General features: G+C 37.1%; 2 protein-coding genes across 2 annotated transcripts; both read left to right on the top strand.

Moving 5' to 3' along the window:
- The first annotated feature begins 6,486 nt into the window (after nucleotides 1-6,486).
- Nucleotides 6,487-12,901, top strand: LOC104098141 (triacylglycerol lipase 2-like). Its single transcript, XM_009604809.4, has 9 exons — nucleotides 6,487-6,772; nucleotides 6,977-7,087; nucleotides 10,793-10,933; nucleotides 11,069-11,179; nucleotides 11,381-11,524; nucleotides 11,621-11,661; nucleotides 11,888-11,967; nucleotides 12,076-12,171; nucleotides 12,275-12,901. Exons 1-9 carry the CDS (start codon nucleotides 6,560-6,562, stop codon nucleotides 12,592-12,594), a joined length of 1,257 nt encoding a protein of 418 aa, XP_009603104.1. The 5' UTR covers nucleotides 6,487-6,559; the 3' UTR covers nucleotides 12,595-12,901.
- A 1,532-nt stretch (nucleotides 12,902-14,433) lies between these two features.
- LOC104098140 (uncharacterized) lies at nucleotides 14,434-23,251 on the top strand. The gene is made up of 15 exons (XM_009604807.4): nucleotides 14,434-14,689; nucleotides 15,270-15,384; nucleotides 15,495-15,606; nucleotides 15,709-15,753; nucleotides 15,956-16,023; nucleotides 16,132-16,186; nucleotides 16,261-16,340; nucleotides 16,424-16,507; nucleotides 16,690-16,803; nucleotides 17,408-17,526; nucleotides 17,849-17,966; nucleotides 20,316-20,446; nucleotides 20,573-20,723; nucleotides 20,906-20,985; nucleotides 22,817-23,251. The coding sequence occupies exons 1-15, from the start codon at nucleotides 14,499-14,501 to the stop codon at nucleotides 22,902-22,904; spliced, it is 1,551 nt and encodes a 516-aa protein (XP_009603102.1). The 5' UTR covers nucleotides 14,434-14,498; the 3' UTR covers nucleotides 22,905-23,251.
- Nucleotides 23,252-23,425: the final 174 nt, after the last annotated feature.

Raw genomic sequence — 23,425 nt, 5'->3', positions numbered from 1 at the left:
AGGCTTCTGACCGAGAGCAATGGATCATTGACTAGGCAAAGTATCAATCCCGGAGGAAAACCCTCAAGGAAATTCATACTCGAGGTTTTGACCTCTCTGAGGAGATAGCCCGAGCTAAGGTGTTTGAGGCTGAAGCCAGGCAGCTTGCCTTCTTTGACAACAAAGACGATGATGAAGAAGGCAGTAAAGGTGGATCCGATGAGGGGCCTGAAGGAGAAGTTTCTCCTGAAGAAGAGGTCAAAACCGGCCGTAGTTAGGACTTAGTTTCTCTTTTTGTAAGACCTTGATCGGTCTCTTGTACATAACCTTTTCTATCAATATATAATAATCGGTGCCTCCCGGCCCTAAGCATACTGCCAATGGTCCATCGAATATTCTTTTGTATAATGTTCCATCTTCAGCCAATGTGAATCGAGCAGCTTTGGTTCGTAAGGTCCTTGACTCTTAAGTTCTAATGGGAGCTTTCCATTCTTTAAGTATTCAATATATTTATTCCTCAAATCCCAGGTTAAGCTTGCAGAGTTTACCTCGGCATGGCCTTCCTCGATCACGGATCTCGAGAGTTGAACGACTATCCCCGAGCTGATCTCATCTTCCTCAACCAACGACCCCAAGTTTGCAAGTGCATCGACCTCACTATTTTGTTCTTGAGGTACATGTTGTAAAGTCCATTCCTTGAAACGGTGCAAAGTTACCTGTATCTTGTCCAAATACCTTTGCATTCTATCCTCTCGAACTTCAGCATGGCCTTCCTCGATCACGGATCTCGAGAGTTGAACGATAGTTCCAGAGCTGATCTCATCTTCCTCGACTAACGACCCCAAGTTTGCAAGTGCATCGACCTCACTATTTTGTTCTCGAGGTACATGTTGTAAAGTTCATTCCTTGAAACGGCGCAAAGTTACCTGCAGCTTGTCCAAATACCTTTGCATTCTATCCTCTCGAACTTCGAAGGTTTTATTTACTTGGTTCACCACCAGTAAAGAGTCACACTTGGCTTCAATGACTTCTTCCCCCAGGCTTTTAGCTAGCTTGAGACCTGCAATCATGGCCTCGTACTCGGCCTCATTGTTAGTCAACCTAGAAGTTTTGATAGATTGCCTAATAGTGCTACCCGTGGGCGGCTTCAAAATGATGCCTAGCCCGGACCCCTTCACATTTAAAGCACCATCTGTGAAAAGGGTTCATACCCCCCGATAACGTACCCGATTTTAACAAGAGTTCCTTTTCAACTTTGGGTACGAGGGTTGGCATGAAATCGGCCACGAAGTCCACTAAAATTTGAGACTTGATGGCCGTCCGGGGTTGATATTCGATATCGTACCCACTGAGTTCGACGGCCCATTTGGCCAATCGACCCGACAACTCGGGTTTGTGCAAAATATTACGAAGTGGGTAAGTGGTTAATACGCATACGGGGTGACATTGAAAGTATGGTCTTAACTTTCTAGAGGCGTTTATCAGTGCAAGTGCCAATTTTTCTAAGTGTGGATATCTAGTTTCTGCTTCTCCTAAGGTTCGACTTACATAATAAACAGAAAATTGCGTACCTTGCTCTTCCCGAACTAGGACACCACTTACCTCGATTTCTGATACTGCCAAGTACAAGTAAAGTTTTTCATTTGCCTTTGGAGTATAAAGTAGTGGTGGGCTCGATAGGTATCGCTTCAACTCTTCCAATGCTTGTTGGCATTCCGGGGTCTAGGTGAAATCGCTCTTCTTTTTGAGTAAAAAGAAAAATCTGTGACTTCGATCCAATGACCTCGAAATGAATCGGCCTAAGGCAGTTATCCGTCCAGTTAGCCTCTGTACGGCTTTTACACTATCCACGAAGGCGATGTCTTCGATGGCCTTGATTTTATCGGGGTTGATCTCGATCCCCCGATTTGATACCATGAAGCCAAGGAACTTTCCCGAACCAACCCCAAAAGCACATTTCTCGGGGTTGAGCTTCATGTTGTATTTCCTTAAAATCTTGAACGTTTCCTGCAAATGAGCCAAATGGTCCTCTGCGCGCAGGGACTTAACTAGCATGTTATCAATATAAACCTTTATTGATTTACCTATCTGTTCTTCGAATATTTTATTTACTAGGCGTTGGTAAGTAGCTCCTACATTTTTTAGCCCGAAGGGCATTACATTATAATAATATATTCTATACTTAGTGATAAATGAAGTCTTTTATTGGTCTTCCGGGTTCATTTGGATTTGATTGTACCCGGAATAGGCATCGAGAAAAGTAAGGATCTCGTCGCCGGCCGTGGAATCGATCATGTGATCGATGTTAGGCAGTAGAAAAGAATCTTTGGGGCACGCCTTGTTTATATCCTTATAATCTACACACTTATAAGTTTGTCCTCTTTTTTAGGGACTACAACTACATTGGCTAACCATTCGGGATATTTCACCTCCCAAATGGATCCTATTTTGAGAGGTTTAGTTACCTCGTCCTTTACGAATTCGTGCTTTACTTCAGACTGGGGTCTTCTCTTTTGCTTCACCGGTTTGAATCTAGGGTCCAGGCTTAGCCAATGTGTCGTTACCTCCGGTGAAATCCCTGTCATATCTAAATGGTACCAAGTAAAACAATCTATGTTATTAACAAGAAATTGGATAAGTGTTTTCCTGAGTTCGGGGGTTAATCCCGTTCCCAGGTATACCTTTCGCTCGGGCAAGTACTCGATCAATATAACATGTTCCAGCTCTTCGACCGTTGATTTGGTGGCATCAGTATCTTCGAGAACAACAAAAGTTCGAGGGGTCAGAAATTCCTCCTCTTCTTCTTCTATATCCTGCTTCCCTAATTCGGTCGAGGCTGGTGGCTGTGATTGCTATTTGACTTTCTGTTTATATTTGATGCCCGACCTTTTCGAGGTTGATAGTGTCAATATCGAGGTCACCTCATTGACCGCAAATATTTCCTTTGCAGCATGTTGCTCCCCGTATGCTGTTTTTAAACTGTCCGACATCGGGAATTTCATTATTTGGTGGAGAGTCGAAGGGACTGCCCTCATATTGTGGATCCAAGGCCTTCCAAACAGGGCATTGTACTTCATGTCGCCTTCGATTACGTGGAACTTGGTATCTTGAATGGTTCCAGCCACGTTCACTGGTAGAATAATCTCCCATTTAGTTATTTCATTGGCCATATTGAAGCCGTTTAAGACTCGAGTTGTGGGTACGATTTGACTTTGTAGGCCGAGTTGCTCTAAGACCCTCGATCGGATGATATTTGCCGAGCTACCTGGATCCACTAAAACACACTTAACTTGAACTTTACTTAATAAGATAGAAATTACCAGAGCATCGTTGTAGGGCTGAGAAATGCCTTCTGTTTCTTCGTTGTTGAATGATAAAGTGCCTTCGGGCACATAATCCCGGGTTTATTTTCCCCTAATGATTGATACCTTAGTGAGTTTGAATATAGGTTCCTATGGGATGTCGACCCTACCGCCGATCATATGAATGACATGTTGGGGTTCCTCCTGTTCATTTTTCCTGTTGGCGTCCCTTTCTCTGAAAAGATTCTTGGCTCAATCGCTGAGGAACTCCCGAAGTTGACCCTCATTGAATAGACGGGCTACCTCATCCCTTAATTGCCTGTAATCCTCGGTCTTGTGACCATGCACGCCATGATACTTGCACATCAAATTTGGGTTTCTTTAGGAATGATTGGTTTGTATGGGTTTGGGCCACCTAGTATCTCTGATTCTTCCGATTGCCGAAACAATGCCTGATGTATCGATGCTAAAGTTATATTCCGATAATCGAGGTGCCTCTGTGGGATCAACATACTTGTCAAAACCACTTTTGCTCATAAGTCCCCAAGAATTATGTCCTCGATCACTTATTCGATCGTTCCAGGCGGAATTGCATCCTAAACCATTGTTGCTTCGATCTGCGGTATATGGTTTATATCAGTCCATGTTCGACCTTGGCTCCCTGTCGACGTGCCTCTGGTTTTAACTATCGACATGTTTGGATATACTGAACCGGAAGGGGCTCATAATTGGTCGTCCTCTACCTTGATCTTCGACTGATATCGATTGTGTACATCTGCCCAAGTTATAGCTGGATACTCGATCAAATTTTGTTTCAACTGCCGTGATGCTATCGAACTCTGTTCGTTCAACCCTTGGGTGAAAGCTTGAACGGCCCAATCATCTATGACCGGTGGCAACTCCATGCATTCCATTTGAAATCGGGACACGAACTCCCTTAGCATTTCATTATCCCTTTGTCTTACCTTGAAAAGTTCCAATTTCCTCGTTGCGACTTTTATGGCTCCGACATGTGCCTTTACTAAAGAATCTGCTAACATGGCAAATGAATCGATGGAATTTGGTGGCAGGTTGTGATACCAAATCATTGCTCCCTTCGAAAGGGTCTGTCCAAATTTTTTCAACAGCACGGATTCGATTCATCATCCTCTAAATCGTTACCCTTAATGGCGTATGTATATGAAGTAACATGCTCGTTGGGATCGGTAGTCCCATTGTGTTTGGGTATGTCTGGCATACGAAACTTCTTTGGAATAGGATTTAGAGCCGCACTTGGAGGAAACGACTTTTGTACAAACTTCTTCAAATCCATCCCTCTCAAGATTGGCGGTGCCCCTGGTATCTGATCAACTCGAGAGTTGTATGTCTCCACTTTTTTATCGTTGGCTTCGATTCTCTTCTCCCCTTATTCAATTCTTTTGGTGAGCTCCTCAAGCATTTTCATTACCACAAGATTAGTCTCCGTTTCGTTACCATTCTACCTTTCCGATACTGGCCCGATACGGCAAGTTGGCTCGACCCTATTCGGAGCTCTATGTCGATTTTGTAATTGAGCAATAGCAGCTTGCTGAGCCTGAAGCATCTCCAATATCAATTGGAGACTGACTCCTTCGTCTCATCTGCCATGTGTTCCTTGGACACTAGATCAGCCTTCTCTGCGTATCGAGATCTGCGCCTAGGTTCGCGTTTAGAGCAACGTGCGAACTGACATTGACTGGGTTGGAAACCGGTGCTGCCCCGAGATTAGCCTGTGGCACCTTGATTCCTGGAGCGATCACATTTTCATTTTCATCGTGGAATCTGAGGCCATTGTTACCATGTGTGGATGCGTTTTGTGAGTTTGACATATTTTAACCTGAAAGCAAAGGCACTCAACAAGAACAAGCGTAAAATAGTGTGTTTTACCAGAATCAGTACTGAACAATCACTATTATCCTTAGCCCCACGGTGGGCGCCAAACTGTTTACCCTAAAATTCGAGTAACAATTAAACTTGTTTAGTGGTTTTAAGGATACGCGATTTAATCAAATATCAATTGACAAACAAAGAATTGAAATAGATAATCTGAATAGTAAAATAAATCAAACCGGTGTTCTAGTATCGCTTTCGACCTCGATTCGAGATGGTCTCGAGGTTGGGTAAGAAGAATAGTAAAGAACAATGATGAACAGTAATGGATAGTAAGTAAAATAGAGAGCAGTGTTTTTGTATATTTTTATAAGGCCCCTTACAAATGAATAAGGTCCCTCTTTATATAGTAGAGCAATCCTAAATAAGGTACAATTCTAATCACAAAAACAATTCCCATGATTGACGTCAATAACCGCTTGATTTGATATGTTCCGAGATTTTCGCCGATATCTTCGGTCGGTTGCTAATATCTCGCCATTCCGTTATTATGTCTTACTCGAAGTCGGTCATGTTTGGTCTCGATCTTCAGCGAGCACTTCGATCTTCGTGCTCCGTACTTTGCCATTGAACTCGAGCCTAGTTTATTACGAGCTTACTCTCGAGGCAGCTCCTCGTGCCTATGAAATCTAACATGCTCGATTTCGACCGTATACAATTACTTTTATTACATTCTCTGTCACAATTGAATGTCATTATATGCATGTATATGCACGTACATTCATTTATAATCAGTTACGTTGACCCAAATAGCATGGTGATGATAAAAGAACATACAAAACTTCCGAAATTTGTGGGCCTTGACTAGGGGCGGAGCTGGCGGACGTGAGGGGTTCGAACCTCCTTTGTCGCAAAGTATGTTGTGTATATCACTTTTTAATTTTTTTGGAAGGATTAACCTAAATAGTCGTTCATTCATTAACCCCTTATACTTAAAGGCGACAGATATATAATATATGTAAAATTCATGTACAATATATGTATAATAATTTATACGTTGGCCAGGGAACATAAATAATAAATTCGGCCAACTATTTGGACACTGCCTGACTCTGTTCACACTTGAAACTAAATTATAGTAATGTGATATAGAAAAGCAAAAAACTAAAACCTCTTTTGAAAAAGGTAGATAAAATCGTTTAGTTAGTCAGTTGAAAAGCTCATCAGAACAAAAGAAAATCGTTTTCACACTTTGTTTATCCCGATAATTCCCAGTGGGTGTCCATTCCTCTTCTGTTCACGTACCACCCTTTTTATCTCACTCTGTTCTGTCTCTCTATAAATATATTTCTCTTGAGCTTTCTCAACTCCACCATTGCAAATTGCCCCCACCTCCCCTTCTGATCCATTACTTAGCTAAAACAGAATTAATGGCGTTTGGAATCTTGTCATGTCTGCGTGTTTTGAGCCTAGTGTCATTAGTTATCTTAGTTTTTGATCAGCCTTGTCGAGTTTTTAGTTCAAGCAGGGGAAGCCATTTTGGCTTCATCAACCATGATATTAATGGCGGGGATACTGCACCACCCGCTGGCATGTGCGCATCCACTGTCGCCATTCATGGTTACAAATGCCAAGAATTTGAGGTAATTAATTTTGTATATGAAGTTGACCTCCGTGTTACCTATAGTTCACGGGTTCGAACCGTGGAATTAGCCACTAATGCTTGTATCACGGTAGGCTGTGCGCCCTTTCCCCGGACCCTGCGAGAGTGCGACATGTTCGTGCACCGGACTGTACTTTTAGTTGATTCTGCGGTCTTTATGTGTTTCTTTTTTTGCATATCTCAGGTAAAAACTGATGATGGCTACATACTAAGCGTGCAAAGAATTCCAGAAGGCCGCTTAGGTGGTGGTGGGCAAAACAGGCAGCCAGTATTGTTGCAGCACGGTGTTCTTGTGGTAATTAAGAAGCTTTACTTTTACGCTCTACCTCTACTTTTAGTACATCACTTGCATCTTGAGGAAATTACTAACGAACGCGATTCTCTCAGCAACAAAAAAAGTTAACTATATCATTCCGAAGTTTTTAAGTTTTATACATTCATAAATTAAAATAGAATCTTCAATAATCATGTCATTAATTAAGTAATCATAGATAAATCTCTAAGATATGTAACATTACCTAGTAATCGGGAGCTTTGATACACCGCTTCATCGAAATTTTTTACTAAATATATGTATAAATACTGTGAGAAAACGGAAGAAAAACTAACACCACTTGACATAAATTGTCTCTTGGTGTGTTGGTTATGTGTTTGATTTTGCTCGAGGCAACTAGTACTTTTTTTTGCGACTATTTGAGAGATCCTCTGTGGTGAAAATTGTGCTTATATATAATGGAACTCGGACATTTTCTAACTTAAAATTCAACAAACCAATATTTTAAGACTATTTCTTGTCCAGAACTATAATAATTAAAGTTATTTAAACTTTTTTTTTAATAAAAGTCACACCTCATACAAAAATTCTAGCATCCCCTGCTAGTAATCTCATAAGTATGGTAACAAACTTTACTGTAATAGATATTAAACTATATAAATAATAATATAAAGAAAAACAGATCCGATTTTCATGGAGTAAAACTTGGAGATAGTGAACTTTATCATGATTCGTTTCGCTTGACTGGTCAGCTCGAGTAAAAAAATTAAATTATCTGTCCAATTATTTTAAGGACAAAAACACTAAAGAGTGATGATGATTTCTCAGTGACAAGCTCACTGATTAAAGAAGGGGTTCATCATGATTTCTTAAAAGGGGAGGATTTACAGTGTGAAATCTGCATTAAAAAGTTGACCATATGGGCAAAACAGTGCAATTGCGCGTCTTCTTGATAATATTGCCTCGGGCATGCTAAGGTATCAATTACTTATTTCCATCAAAAAGTGAAGACAGTAAGTGGTGGACCTTAATGTGCCAATGTCCTTTATCATTTGCACAAGGTATACTTTGCAAGATTAACAAGGAGGTTGAATATTCGATTTTTTTTTTTAATATATCTTTCAATCTTGACCATTAAGTAGGGGGAGCTAGCAATGTACTATTGAATCCATTATCTTTAATCCAAAGTTATATTTTTTTTAAGAAATTTATTGAATATGTATAAATTATTAATTTAGAACTCTTTAACTTAAAAATATTAGAAACTCAAACTCATAAGCTTTAAATCATGATTTTGCCTCTGCCGTTAAGCCTTTGTCCATTGAGGTAGCATATTAACCATCATTCACTAGCAAGATTAATCTCCTTAGGATCCCTTCAACCTAAGGGTGGCATGTGAGCCGGTTAGGACCGGACCCGGTCCAGGACCGCAAGCCCAAATGGGTAGTAAGCCTAAACGGTTCTAACCGGATAGGACTGGGACCGTGGGGAGGTGGGTTGGGTAGTGGGCCGGTCCCATAGGCGAGGCCCGCGAGACCGGGATCGACTGAGAAGTGGGTCGGTTCAAGCGATCCTAAACGGGCCTATCCGGGACCAAGGGCTAAACTTTTTTAAAAAAAGAATCTGCCATATTATAGCCTTTATGGCATTTAAAATATGACCGTTTTACCTGCCAAAATAGCCGTTGGCTATTTATAAATAGGCATTTAACCCCCCAACTTTGTTTTAACCCTAATTTTTTTATAATTACACTTTTTCTTATATATATAGCTTTTATATATATACTAAGTGTATAGCATATATCTTAAGATGTATATATAGTATAGTATATATCTATATATATCGAATATAGCTTATATATATACTATATATACATCTTAAGATATGTATATATATCGAATATATAATATAGTATAGTATATATATAAGCTTATATATTCTAATATATCTTAAGCTATATATATATATATATATATATATATATATATATATATATATATATATATATATAGAGAGAGAGAGATCTTATATATCTTAAGATATATATATAGTATATAAATCGAATATAGCTTATATATCTTAAGATGTATATATAATATAGTATATTATATATATATATAGAGAGAGCTTATATACCTTAAGATGTATACTATTCGCATCTTAAGATGTATACTATCGAATATGGCTTATATACTATGTAAATCGAATATAGCGTATATATCTTAAGATGTATATATAGTATAGTATATTATATATATAAGCTTATATATATCGAATATAACTTATATATATACTATACTATATTATATATACGTCTTAATATATATATATATAATAACGCATTGCTTTGAATATCTCTTTACAATACTTTTGTCTTTAAATTTGAATTAAAAACTTTAGGTGACAATTCTATAATATAATTTATAAGGAATTGTCTTAGATATTTTTATTACCATTTTTTTTGTCTAACTTCTATAAAAAAAATTTAAAAAATAGAAAGTATCTGTTGGACCCACTTAGGCCCGCTTGAGCTGCCTCGTTTAGGACCGGGCCGCTTAGAATCGGGCCCGGCCCACATGCCACCCTTACTTCAACCCAAGCCTGCTGCAGAGCACTACTGAACGTGTTTGGAGAGTATCATTTTGTAGTTCGTGATCCCACTTATGAGCAAAGAAACATAAACTTACTCTTAATTGGAAGAAGAGCATTACAAATTCCTAAGACCAAATCTTTTGTTAAAACTCCCTTACTTCTTCACATAAGCAAAGAAACATAAACTTACTCTTAAATGGAAGAAGAACATTACAAATTCCTAAGACCAAATCTTTTGTTAAAACTCCCTTACTTCTTCACACAAGTGAAGAGTACTTAACTTACCTTGATTAATTGAGTATCATCAGAAGTATATATGAGGTCATATAAAATATTATCCTCTCTTTCTTAAAAGGAAAGCATTTGCAGCATATAGCAATTCACAAAGTAAGAAAACCTACTTTAACTTTTTCTTGATTTACGGAGTAACAGAAGTTCTGCGTATTATTTTTCACTTATTCTCGCAATAAAAGGTAAAGAACACATTATTTCAATCAGTTTTAAACTATTTTCTAAGTTGCTAAAAAAAAGTCAGACTAGCAATGATATCCAATCCGGACCATCTTCTTTTTTTCATTCCCCAAGAGCGACTCACTTTGCTTCATTAATGACTCGAACCCGCAAAAAGTAATAAGTCCGCAAAAAGTATTTTACACTATTAGGTCAACAAAAGAATATTTACAAGTAAGTTATATTGAAATGTGATATTTGCTAGGGCAGATGCAACATAGTCATACCGAGTTCATCTTAAACTATTATTTTCGGCGCGTAACATATATTTACGTGTAAAAGTCCAGTAAAATTACAATAAATAATAGTTATGAACTCATAACTTTTAAAATATAATGTATTTAATATTAAGAATCTTAAAGGTTGAACATATATACTTAAAATCCTGAATTTGAAGATAGAATTCCTGAAGTACAGGTCACATGTGATATAAAAATTTCTTTTAGTGACAATGTATATAACTTAAACTCAACTAGGAATAGTATTAATGGGAAATGTGTTGTGTAACGTATAAGGAATTGAAAACGTTAGGATTATAAAATTTAATCAGGGTTTGTTACCATTATTAAAAAAAAAAAATTAATCAGGGTGATGAAATATAAAAATTGGCTATTTTATTTGCAGGATGGCGCGACATGGCTGTTGAATCCACCTGAACAATCACTAGCGATGATCTTGGCAGATAATGGCTTTGATGTTTGGATTTCCAACATCAGGGGAACCAGATACAGTCGTCGTCACGTTACCCTTGATCCTAACGATTCGGTAATATCACCTTCCAATCCTCAAAGAACAATACATTTTCTTGTTAGGTCAACAGTAAAAAACTAAGTAAAGAATTGTGCTGTTAATAATGTAAAGTGGCTTTAAGTTTGTATTATAAATTATAATGGTTTACAGGAATTCTGGAATTGGACATGGGATGATTTGGTGGCCCATGACTTACCAGCTGTCATTGACTTCATCTTCAAACAAACAGGACAAAAAACTCACTATGTAGGCCATTCAATGGTAAGTTCAGAGTTTAAAATCAGGGGCCGAGGTAGATTGAAATTGTAGTTCAAAAATTCATAACTAATAAAGTTGAAATCGTAGTTCTCCTCTACTCAGAATAGATGTAACGGTATAAGAAAAGATTTTGATAAAAGGATTTATAACTTCACTTGTCTATGGTGTGATGAAATTTAATTTAGATATGTTAAGGATTTACAGGGAACTTTAATAGCACTGGCATCCTTCTCAGAAGGAAGACAGGTAGACAAGGTCAAATCAGCAGTATTGCTCAGTCCAATAGCTTATTTGAGCCATATGACAACTGCACTTGGTGATGTTGCTGCTAGAGCTTTTGTTGGTGAAGTTAGTACTTAATTAATTCTCTTCAAACTTTCCTTTTCACTTAGTTACCAAATTACTAAGTAACTTACTTATTTGTGTTTTTTACCATGTTCACAGATCACCACAATATTTGGTCTCGCAGAGTTTAATCCAAAAGGGTAAATAACTTCACTCAATTTTCAACTCCCTACTTTTTTTTTAGCTATGTTGCTCGAACTCCTCAAAATTGTTATTGCACCCGTGTCGGATACTCTATAAATACACTATATCTGAAGGATCCGGCACGCACCTGACGACAGTTTTGAATAGTCCGAGCAACACAGTTTTTTTTGGGTAATTTATCTCAATTAGTTAATGACACTTCTTTGTTTTGTGTGTTTTTAGTGGACCTGTATCCAATTTACTCAAGTTCTTGTGTGCTCAGCCAGGGGTGGACTGCTATGACTTAATGAGTGCGCTTACTGGTACTAAACTTCTCCAAAAGTAGACTTAATTATTCAAATTTTAGTTAATAAATATTAATGTCCCAATTACTCTACAAATGTAATTAATTACCTTCCATTTGAATAAAGGGAAAAACTGTTGTTTGAATGCCTCTACCGTCGAGCTTTTCTTGAATGACGAGCCTCAATCCACTTCAACCAAGAACCTGGTGCATTTGGCTCAGAGTAAGTTCTCTCAAATAATTACACAATAATCTAGTGCGCAAAAATTCAAATACGCATTTAAAGATTCATATAACTGACTCTAACTTGTTTGAAATTAATGCAGCTGTTAGAGACGGTATACTATCAAAATATGACTATGGGAGCGACTACAATTTGGCGCATTATGGTGAAGCGAAACCTCCCAAATATAATTTAACCAACATTCCTCGCTATTTTCCTCTATTTCTCAGCTATGGAGGCCAAGATGCACTCTCTGATGGCAAAGACGTTGAGACATTGCTCGACGCTCTAAAGTTCCATGATGTAAACAAGTTGACAGTTCAGTATATCAAGAATTATGCTCATGCTGACTTTATCATGGGAATTACTGCCAAGGATCTTGTTTATAACCAGATTATTTCCTTTTTTAGAAACCATGGCTAATCACCCCGAGGAGCAGAAAAAGAAAAAGAAAGATAAAAGCAAGAAGGGAATTCATCATGATTTTCTAAAAAATTTTATGTAAGAAGCTTCAATTTCAGCTTCTTTTAATTGCATGTTAACAGATGATAAGAGCTAGATTTTCAGTATCATTCACAATAAGTCGAGCGATATATACACAAGAATGTCAGGGACAAACATTAGCAGACTAATTTCTTTGCAATGATTTGTCATATTTATCTTTAAAAGGAGGAAAACGCCAAATTTTCCCCTAAATTATGCGAAAATAGTTTACATTTGTCTTCCTTAATAGTTTGGTATCCTTGCCTTCACAAAAATGATTTAATGTTGTCCTTATTTGCAAACTACAGATGTTAAGGGCTTAAGGCTCAAATATGCCATGTAGTTCAGCGAAATAGCTCACATATATCATTCGTAAAAGAAGGTAAGAAGGAATGGGGACTCGTAAATAATGGAGGGTATAGATAATGCCATGTGGCAAAATCTAATATAGTAATTAGACAAGGTGGGATGCAGTTAGTGGGTAATGGCACGTATGACCAAAAATGGTAAAAGTGGGGCATATTCAAAACCAACTATTAACGAGTGGCATATATGAGCCATTTTCTTAAGTTTAGTAGTATATTTAAGCATTTTCCCAATTTATTTTCAAGTACGAGACATATAACCCTCTATGGTCAATATTACTTTTAGGGGTCGTTTGGTAGAGTGTGTAAGAATAATGCTGAATATGGTGTATTAGTAATGCTGATATTAGTTATGCTGACATTATTAATTTATGCTGACATATTTCTTATCCGTTGTTTGGTTTGATGTATTAAAGTATTGCACAATTTCTAAAAGAATTGTTTGTTTAAAAAAATACCCTTATAACCAGTCCATCACGTTATCTTCTTAAAAGAAACATATGTTGTGGAATATTTTTATATGAAAAAGGTTTTAAAAAATTATTTAATTTGTCTACCTATATTATAGTATAGAACTTAATATTTATTTATAAAAAAGAAAATATGTTAAGTATTTATTTACTTACTAGCGATATAATTTTATTTCTCACTTTCTTGGATTATTTCAAACTTGCATTAATATATTAGCATATTTTAATCAAGCATAAATTTTGAAGGACAATTTTGTCTTTAACTAAATTAATGCATGCATTAAAATTGATTGCATTATTAAAACCATGGTTTCTTATGCAATAGTTATGCATAAGATAATACTAAATAGGGTGTATAACTAATATTTGCATAACTAATGCATATGCTTAAAAGTGTACCAAACAAAGTATTATTAATACACAAAGCTAATGCATGCATTATTTTACCTAATGCATCCTACCAAACGGTCCCTTAGAGGTAGGTAGAGTGCATTAGAGAAATTTATCTTTAACTAAGTTAATGCATACATTAAAATTGATTGCATTGTTAAAACCATAATTTCTTATGCAATAGTTATGCATAGGATAATACCAAATAGGGTGTATAACTAATGCATATGCTTAAAAGTGTACCAAATAAAGTATTACTAATACACAAAGCTAATGCATCCTATCAAACGACCCCTTAGAGGTAGGTAGAGTGCATTAACTTTGTATATTAGTAATATCTTGTTTGATACACTTTTTCAACCTATGTATAACTAATACAAGCATAAGTTATACATCATATTTGGTATTATGTTAAGTAAAGCTAATACATAAAACAAAACGGCTCGGGTTCAAATAATTCGACTTGAATTGGCCCACCCAGAGATGAGAACGGGCAATCGGGCATCGCTGAGATATTAGTATATCGGATATAGATACTGCTCTTAAATATTTTATCCATTCCCGCCATAGGCAGCTGAGACTGTAACGAACACTTTGAGAAAGCAGTTCCAATTTTCCAATGGCACTGAGCTTCTTCTCTCCGGCAGTTTCAATCCATCGCATTATTAGCTGTCAAGCTACGAGCAATCAGCTGTGCGCAGAATGTGTCTCTGCCCCATCATCATCAGCTCTCTCTATAAACCCTAATAATCCTATCCCTCCTCCTCCACCTTCCTTATCCTGCGCCCTCAATTGCACTCATTTCCAGTCGTACGTACCTTTTTCTTTCCTGTGGTTTCATTATTCTTAGCTCCACTAGCTCATAACTATTCATTATTGACTATCCCTCTTAATATCTGTATTCAGCTCAGTAATTTTTATTATATAGCATAAGACATCTTTACTTTCCGTTAAACTTTTGGTCTAATGTTACTCCTGTCATTAGGAAAAAGTCTTGTTTATCCCTTGAACTCTAGCCAACCTGAGCTTAATTTTAAACCATAGTTAAAATTTGAGGGATAAATTTGGATCATTTCTATCGAAGAATTTGGACACATGGAGTCCACCAATTCTACTCTGGAGCTTCATCAAATATGAGACGATTTGCTAATAGCAAGAGTATAAAAGGACCAAAAGTGAAATGGAGCACAAAATTGAGCAATTTCGGATAGTATAGGTGCAAATTTAAACCTTTTTCCAGTAGTATATAGTTCGAGTGGAAGATAGATGTTGAATGTTGGTACACTGGATCCACCTCTGATTGTAGTATAATATTGTGTATAGTGGTGGATGTTTGTGATTGTAGTATAATATTGTGTTTGACTGCCTCAATTTGGATGTGGTTTTACAGGTGTTCTGGTTGCACTCAAGACTTTGATCTTCACCATCCAGTAGTAATTGATGAAGCTATAGGTTACTTCAAGAAGCTTGGCGTGAAAGATTTTTCATTTGATAGTTGTAGATTAGTACGTGATTGATGTAAATCTTATTGTGCCTTAAATTGATTTGTTGTATTTTTGGTGGAGTTACTTTATGGCATCAATTATGAGCTAGATTAACTGTCCTTTGGATGCAGTGGGGATGGAGATGTCGTGCAAAGCTCGCTGTTCGAGGTTCATCAAGCAAGCCTCTGATTGGGCTTTATGAGGAGGGCACTCATAACGTAGTTGATATCCCTGACTGTAAAGGTCTGCTATTTGGTTATCCGCATATCTGGTTTTTGTGGTACACTTATCTATGCATAGACAATAGAATTATCTAAGTGCAATTATGTGACTCTCTTTCTGCAGCTCATCATCCGAACATCAATGCTGCTGTGGAGCTCCTGAAGCGAGGCTTGTTCCTAATCCTGCATCCTATCCCCCCCCCCCCCCCCCAATTTATGTAATAATTTGTGTGTCATTCTCTTTCGAAGTGTATTAAATAGTGTGAACGTACCTATTTAAACAACAGCCGCTGTATTTATTTGTCTATTCTTTACTCTCATTTGGATTTTCTTTTTCTCTTTCACTGTTGGCGTTGTCTGGGTCCCTCCAGGGATAATTGAGTTGAATGTTGAACCATATGATGAAGATCAAGGCACTGGTGACCTGAGGTATGTTCAGGTGAGTAATACATAGTATAAGTTTGCAGAGGAAAGAATTAGGTCGCTGAGATAGTTTGAATGAGATTTTTGGTGTTCTTTATCTGAGATGCAACTAATTATTGTGCAGATGGCCGTCACTACGCATGATACGTCCCTTCCTATCCCGGAGAGATATAAGAATGGTTTGTACATGTTATAGTGAATAAGAGGCTTAGGATGATCTTTGATGGTGTTGATAAAAATTGTCTTATTTCAGGTAAAGTGCAGGTCTCTTTGGTTTGGAATTCAAGAAGCGAGAATTCAGCAAACTCTGGAAAATTAAATGCTTTAGCCCATGTAAGAGTGTGATGTTAGCAAAACTAGACTTCTTCATCAATGGATTGCGTTAATTTTACACAAACTTTCACCTTCTAATGTAGTTCCTCTGGGCAAATGGTGGGCCAAAGAGAAAAGTTCATTTAATTCATTCAGTTTGGGCGAACTTCCAGACATCATCAAATAATGTGAGCAAATATCTCCCTTCCTCCCTCCCTCCCTCTCTCTCTCTCCCCCCATGGATATGCACACATATGAATGGATGTTCAGTATATATGTGATTGGAATGTGTTGCTCATAATTTGGCCAGTACTGTGATATCTTTTATAAGAGTGCAGCAGTTAGTTGATATCTTCGTGCTGGTATGCAGATTATCTTTGGAAACAGATGGAGGCATTTGTCAGGGGAAAGAGATTTCTGGGAGCACATTGGAGGGATTGATGTCTCTTTAGCTCCATCAAGCTTTGGGCAAGCAAATACACGGGTAGAGCTCTTTAAAAAAGGATTCTATTTGTTCTTTTTTAAGGGAAAGAGCAATCATGTTTATAACCGTTTTCTTGACCTCCACTCTGAGTAGCACAGACGAGACATAGAACATACTTCTCAGATAAAGCACAATAGTGGATTTCTCCAGCCAAAGTTTGCTATGAATGAGGTTCTTAGTTCTCCAGTAAATTTAGACACGGCAGGATAAGTGCCAATAGATCCTTATTACACATCACTTATCAGGAAAAAATGAATAGAATCCTTATTCTTTACATTGGACATGTCTTCTTTTGGGTAGATAACTTAGTTTCATTCTTTCCCCCACTTTATTCCATTTCTGGTTTGTCTTGGGCCAATTCATAATTTCTGACCATGTAATGGCATGTTTTTGATGATTATTTTCCTACTTTAGCTTACACTAAACCTACTTAACGATGAACTAAACTTGGTTTGAGCCACAGTCCATGCATTTTGCTTCTAGGGGCATATTTCTGATTATCCTTTTTTTCTTAATTTGGTAACCCAACCACACAACCTTGACCGATTTTCCCATTACGATACATTTTTCTCTCGATTTTACTTAATCATTTGTCCTTCTTCAGGCTTTTGACTCTTTGCTGCGGAAGTTACAGAAATATGTCCCTCTCGGTGCATCAGTTGTTGATCTCTATGCAGGAGCTGGTGTAATTGGGTTATCTTTGGCTTTTTCAAGGAAATGCCGGTCAGAATAACAGTCCTCTACCCCTTTTGTTGACCTACTCTTTGTTTTAGTCACTCCCAAAAAGATTAATCTCTCTGGAAATGGAAAAATCTATTGGATTCAAAAATTGAAGTTAACATTTGATAAAATCACTTCGTGTTATTGTGAATTATTTTTCCAACGTATTATTTTGAATTTGATGTGACATTTGGTACTAACCCCCCCCCCCCCCCTCTTTGTGGATGAATACCCTCTCACATCTTCTAGGACAAACTTAAATCTGATAACTTGTCTAAAGATAACATGTCTGAACTTTCCTCTTTAAATTTATGTTTCTTCTCAGGTCAGTTAAATGTGTTGAGGTTAATAAAGAGTCCAAGCAATCTTTTGAGAAGACAGTTGAGCGCTTGCCTACCAATGTCGAAAGCAATATCAGCTGGCACCATGCAGACGCTTCAATAGTCAGTCTCAACAAGTCAATTACATATAAGTCATCACAAACATGCACAACTTTGGTTTTAGTCACATAAACTTGTCTGCATTTTTACTTCAATATATGGTTTTCAAATCTATTCATGTGGTCATACTGACTCTGAGAAACACATTTTTGTTTTATCATGTACACCTACACATAGATCTTTTTCTTTTAAGTATAATATAATTGCTTCAAGAATAGATAAAATGTAGCATTACAAAGATACAAGGGGCATACAGTAGGAGGAACATGACAATCTACTCAAAATATCCCTAAGCTAAGACTAAGTTCCCAATGGTATTTCAATCATGGCACATGCCATACAGGCATACACCTAGAATCCCTAAGCAGAGTAGTGAATATTGTCCTATACAAACACTTCAAAGGGATTTGCTTATTTTGAAAGGCTCTGTTTTTATTTTCTGAACAAAATGCAGACTAGTAGCTAATCCCATTTCACTACACACTTTTGTCAATTGAACAACTGACTATCTTGGATCAGCTATGGCAACTCAGTAAGCCATCTGCACCAATCCACGTTCTCATCAAGCAGTTTTGGACTGCCCTCTAAACGAGCGGCTGTTCAGTAGTAGTATCACAGAGTAGGAGATTTAATTAAATGGAGATTCCTTATTTCAGAAGTCTTAGTAGCAATCTGATCCTACATAAATTCATAGAATGGAGCTAATAGTAAGACATGTTGTTTACACTGACAAAGGTGTTCCAAACAAACCTGGTCACTGTCATCCTCAAATCTTCATTAAGTCTTTGGGTTGAGAAGCTGGATGTAGTTCAGAAAATGACCTCTTCGGTCCTGTATTATAGGAAGAACTGCCTCAATGAGTCATCTAAATTCAATTTCTTCCACTTGGCCAATTCCGCTTCCCACTTTGATGAGTTTAGTCACAGTGGAGTAACATGTAAGCCCTAATTGCCCTAAAATATTAACAGAACAAAACATACTTATAGATATTCCATCTCATTTAGATACTGTGTAATGAAGTGTGGGCATTGCAATAACCCACACCCAAGTAATAATTATGTGACTTTGGCAGTACATGTGCATGTATGTTTGTTTCTTTGTTCCCTCTGTTTGAAGTTTAAAAAAAGCAGCAATATATGGAGAGGTATTGATTTACTCTGTAAAGCTAGGGAATCGGGAAGGAGGTCCGTTCTTCATGAATGTCTGCAATTAATTAAACAGTATAAGGTGAAGAAAGAGGGAGATTGTGGGGGGGGGGGGGGGGAGGGGGGACTTATATACGGACAAAGATTAAGAATTCAAAATCACCTGGAAATGTAGGCTACATATTGATTTTTAGGTGGGCAGAACATGTAATAGCTTGATCAGTTTAGTGTAAGATAAATAGAGGTACGCCTATATATAAGCTGGCATGGCACCCATTTAATGGAAAATTTTGCATCATTATGATGGTAAAGGAGAGCAATTGCTGCACTGAGTGTTCTGATCTACAGTTTTGTGGCATAAAGGTTGATAGCATGGGATATATTCCCTGGGAGGTACAGGATGCTCCCCTGTTAAAGTAACAGATCATTTGGAATAAGTATTAAATCTCCTTAAATTGTTTAATTTTTAGAGGAAGCTGAGTCTCTTGGAGACTTCCTGAGAAAGGAGTTATCAATGCATTTGGTTCTTAGTGTTAATCAGTGTTGAGAATCCTATTTCTCCCAAATACTTAATGTTCCTCACTTCCTTGTATGGATTGGATTCAGTAGTGAGAATGGGTAGCAACCCCCCCCCCCCAAACCCCAAACCAAAAAAGAAAAAAACTACCACCTTTAACCAAAAGAGGGGAAAACCAGTCAAGCTCGTTCCGTAGGCATGAAGAGCTTTTATTGTGGGGAATCATGGTAGCCCAGTTGGTTGGCTACCTAAACTTCCACCTTGTTGTGGGGGGTCGATTCTCCACCTTGTAATCTCCTCCCTAATTCCCCTTCTCCTCCCCTAAGAATAATAAAAAAGATTTTTTTAAAAAAGTTTTTGTTGTGATGTGGAGATAGAACACACCTCCTTGGGGGGTTTCTTGTTCTAATAGCTCTCATCAGTATCCTCGGGGTCTTGCATGTGATTTAAATGTCATCATATAGTGTATTGGTCATTTATTTGCTTCATCATAATTACCATTATGTTATCTCTTTGACCTCTTAATTCAATTCCGGAGAGAAACTCTACTGGTGGAAACTTTGCTTTGTCCGAATGGATTCAACTTGTTAAATCTTCTTTTCCGGACCCTAGAACTCTCTTGGTATGCTATATAGCTGTATATGATTTTGATGTTGTATAAGTTTTCACTTCAAGTAACGACTTGCATAGGAACCAACTTCATGGCTCTTGGGATCGGATGTTGTTGTGGTTGACCCTCCGAGGAAAGGGTTGGACCCGTCCTTGGTGAAGGAACTACGGCATATCTCAGCATTGAAACTGAGAGCCAATTCATCTAAAAGGTAGAGTAAGAGAAAATTCTGGGAAGTATGTGGGTTGCTATATTGTTATGAAAATTCACGATCATTGATGTGCTACAGCATTCAATGTGTTCCTGTCATCCACTTATGTTTTATTTGTTATGGTAGACCTGAAAAGGTCAGAGACGAGAAGAGACCGTGGGTCCTGCGTGCCAGAGAAGCTGCAATTCAAATTGAAAACACAACTGTACATGAGGAAGATCAATCATTGCCTCAGACTCTTATCTATATTAGCTGTGGTTGGGAAAGTTTTAAAGAGGTATGTGGCCTTCCTTCAAATCCATATTAGATTGAGATGCAGCTCTTTGATCTCTGCGTCTTAATACAATTCGTTTGAACTACCATTCAATTTGATCAAGTTTTTGGTTCATAAGATGCAATTCAACTTTGGGCACTGAACTATGTCATCTTGAAGCTGATTATAGGCCCTTTTTCATGCAGGATTGCTTGTCACTGCTAGCTAGTAAGGAATGGCATTTGCATAAAGCCCATGGCTTTAATTTCTTTCCTGGAACACAAAGGTTTTGTCATTCCCTCTTGTAATTCATGTAGTCCTACAAACAAATTTAAACTTGCATCTGTGTCAACTAAAATTAAATTTCATCGAATATGATTACAAATAACTATGAAGTATTATTTATTATTTTCATTCACGTATATGCATAATAAACACATTTGCTTGAAGGAAGAAACTGTGTGTTGCACAAAAAATTCTGAATGGTCTTCCAGTATAGTGTTCTAATAAGGGGAGAAACTAGGGGTGTGTTTGGTATGAAGGAAAATGTTTTCCATGGAAAATGTTTTCCTAGAAAATGTTTTTATGGAAAATGAGTGGTTTTATCACTTATTTTCCCTTGTTTGGTTGGCGAGTGGAAAACTTTTTCCGGAAAATACCCAAAAGAACTAATGTGATGCTCTACTTTTTTACACAAAAACGTTGAAATTTATGCTCCATAGCTAAAAAGAAAATACTCTTTTTTGGGTTGAAAAAAAAAGTAAAGTACTCTCTACAACATGAAAATAAAGTATTCATTTTATTGAAATAAAAAAAAATACTTTTCTATATCATGAAAGGAAAATACTCATTTTGTTGAAATGAAAAAAAATACTTTGTTGAAATGAAAGAAAATACTTTTTCTACATCATGAAAAGAAAATATTCATTTTGTTGAAATGATAATGCTTTTTCTACATCATGAAAAGAAAATACTCCTTTTGTTGAAATGAAAGAAAATACTTTTTACTTCATCATTTTTTGTTGAAATGAAAGAAAATACTTTTTATACGTCATGAAAAGAAAGTAATTTTTTTGTTAAAATGAAAAAAATATTTTTTTTATATCATGAAAAGGAAATACTCATTTGTTGAAATAAAAAAAAATCTATCTATAACATAAAAAAGAAAGCACTATTAATAATATTTCTATTTAGGGTGGGGGGTGAGGTAGGGATGAGGGTGGGGTGGGGTAGGGTGGGCGGGGGTGAGGTCAGTAGGTGGGGGTGGGTTGTTGGGGATTGGTGGGGAAGGTTCCAATTGGAGGAAAAAGAGTTCATGAGAAAAATGTTTTCCAAAACATTTAAGCCAACCAAACATGGGAAATTGAAAAATTCATACCAAACACACCCTAAATGAAAAGGCTTTATGCTTGTGCCACTATGGAGAAGAGGATGGAAGATTCTTGGTAATTCTGTATAGGAACATCTATATGGGAGAGATGATATTTCTCTCTTTTAGATTATTATTTTTCAGTTCTTTTCCTTTCCATTATCACCTAGTTTATGGATCCAAGGAATCACCGCTCACAAATACTCGGACATGCCTATGAATAGCACTTCTATGTGGAAATTGCTACTTGATGTTTGTTAGATGTGTGGAAGGGACTTACTAATTTTAAGTATGCCTGTAATAAGGACATTTCTACATTTGAGATTGTGCATTAGTGTTCACTGATTGTTGAGAAAATATAGCTTTCAACTGGAACTCACCAATCCCATTGGAGATAGCAAGGGAATGAAATAGACATTGCAGAGGACCAAGAGGTTGGAGGGGCAGGGTTTGTAGATGCTCACATTCTAATTTCTAAAGAAACTAAGAAAGAAAATCTCCTCTATTTTGGGCATAAAGATAATTCTTGTTAAATATAAAAATGTCCCCTCTTTTTTGTCAACTTCTTTTTTTTACCTTATGCATGTTCTTATCTGTTTTAAGATCCCTGTCCCTTGCTTTGTTGGTATGTGATGCTCAAATGCTTTTGCTTGAACCTTCATTCGTTTGACTGCTTCAGTGATCTTTTATGTTTGTGGGGCATAGTTTCATAACATCATTTTAAAGAAATTAATCTGACTGGATGCAGTATTGAGATTCTAGCTGTGTTTAAACGAGGCAGAGGAGCTAGCACCAAGAAGAAGAAATCGGGGAAAAAACAAAAGAGACCCCACTGAATAACTCAGTAGAAGAAGAAGCCAATGTTGAAGGAACACAACTGTAGAAAGGAGAAGCCCACATTCTGGAATTCTTTCGAAGGCATAAGAGCATTCTTCATGATGTTCTTCTTGCCGTATGGGTCAAAGAATGACTCACGCCAGTCCAACTGCTGTATTATTTAATGCTGTGCAAGTCATTTAGTGTGTAATTTAAAATGCTTTTTAGATACGAAATTTCACTCATTTCTGGTATCTTTCACGTCCTTAGCATTGTAGTTGCAAGAAGCAAATAATGTAGGGGTTTGGGGTAGGGAGAAGAATTCATGGTTTCATGTATAGCAAGAAATAATCTTTTGGCTCTTCAAGCATCTCCCCGGTCTTTCTGTTTGGTCTCCATCATTTCTCCTTTCTGGGTAACAGAGCACGTAACTGTTGGATCTCTGGATGCTTTATCTAATGAAAGTATATAGTAGCAATATTATTGTTCTTTTACTCTATGATATGCAAACGTATGTGATGATAAATGTACTAAAATACTT

Source organism: Nicotiana tomentosiformis, chromosome 9 (genome assembly GCF_000390325.3).
Source record: "Nicotiana tomentosiformis chromosome 9, ASM39032v3, whole genome shotgun sequence".
Classification (NCBI taxonomy): Eukaryota; Viridiplantae; Streptophyta; class Magnoliopsida; order Solanales; family Solanaceae; genus Nicotiana; species Nicotiana tomentosiformis.
This window is presented reverse-complemented; position numbering and strand designations above follow the sequence as displayed.

What these genes read in the sequence shown, in the direction of transcription:
- LOC104098141 (XM_009604809.4), top strand. Translation starts at nt 6,560, where the DNA reads ATGGCGTTTGGAATCTTGTCATGTCTGCGTGTTTTGAGCCTAGTGTCA. An exon ending in ACAAATGCCAAGAATTTGAG is followed by an intron (nt 6,773 to 6,976) that starts GTAATTAATTTT and finishes TGCATATCTCAG; the next exon opens with GTAAAAACTGATGATGGCTA. An exon ending in CCCTTGATCCTAACGATTCG is followed by an intron (nt 10,934 to 11,068) that starts GTAATATCACCT and finishes AATGGTTTACAG; the next exon opens with GAATTCTGGAATTGGACATG.
- LOC104098140 (XM_009604807.4), top strand. Translation starts at nt 14,499, where the DNA reads ATGGCACTGAGCTTCTTCTCTCCGGCAGTTTCAATCCATCGCATTATT. An exon ending in TGTGGAGCTCCTGAAGCGAG is followed by an intron (nt 15,754 to 15,955) that starts GCTTGTTCCTAA and finishes GGGTCCCTCCAG; the next exon opens with GGATAATTGAGTTGAATGTT. An exon ending in TCCAGACATCATCAAATAAT is followed by an intron (nt 16,508 to 16,689) that starts GTGAGCAAATAT and finishes GCTGGTATGCAG; the next exon opens with ATTATCTTTGGAAACAGATG.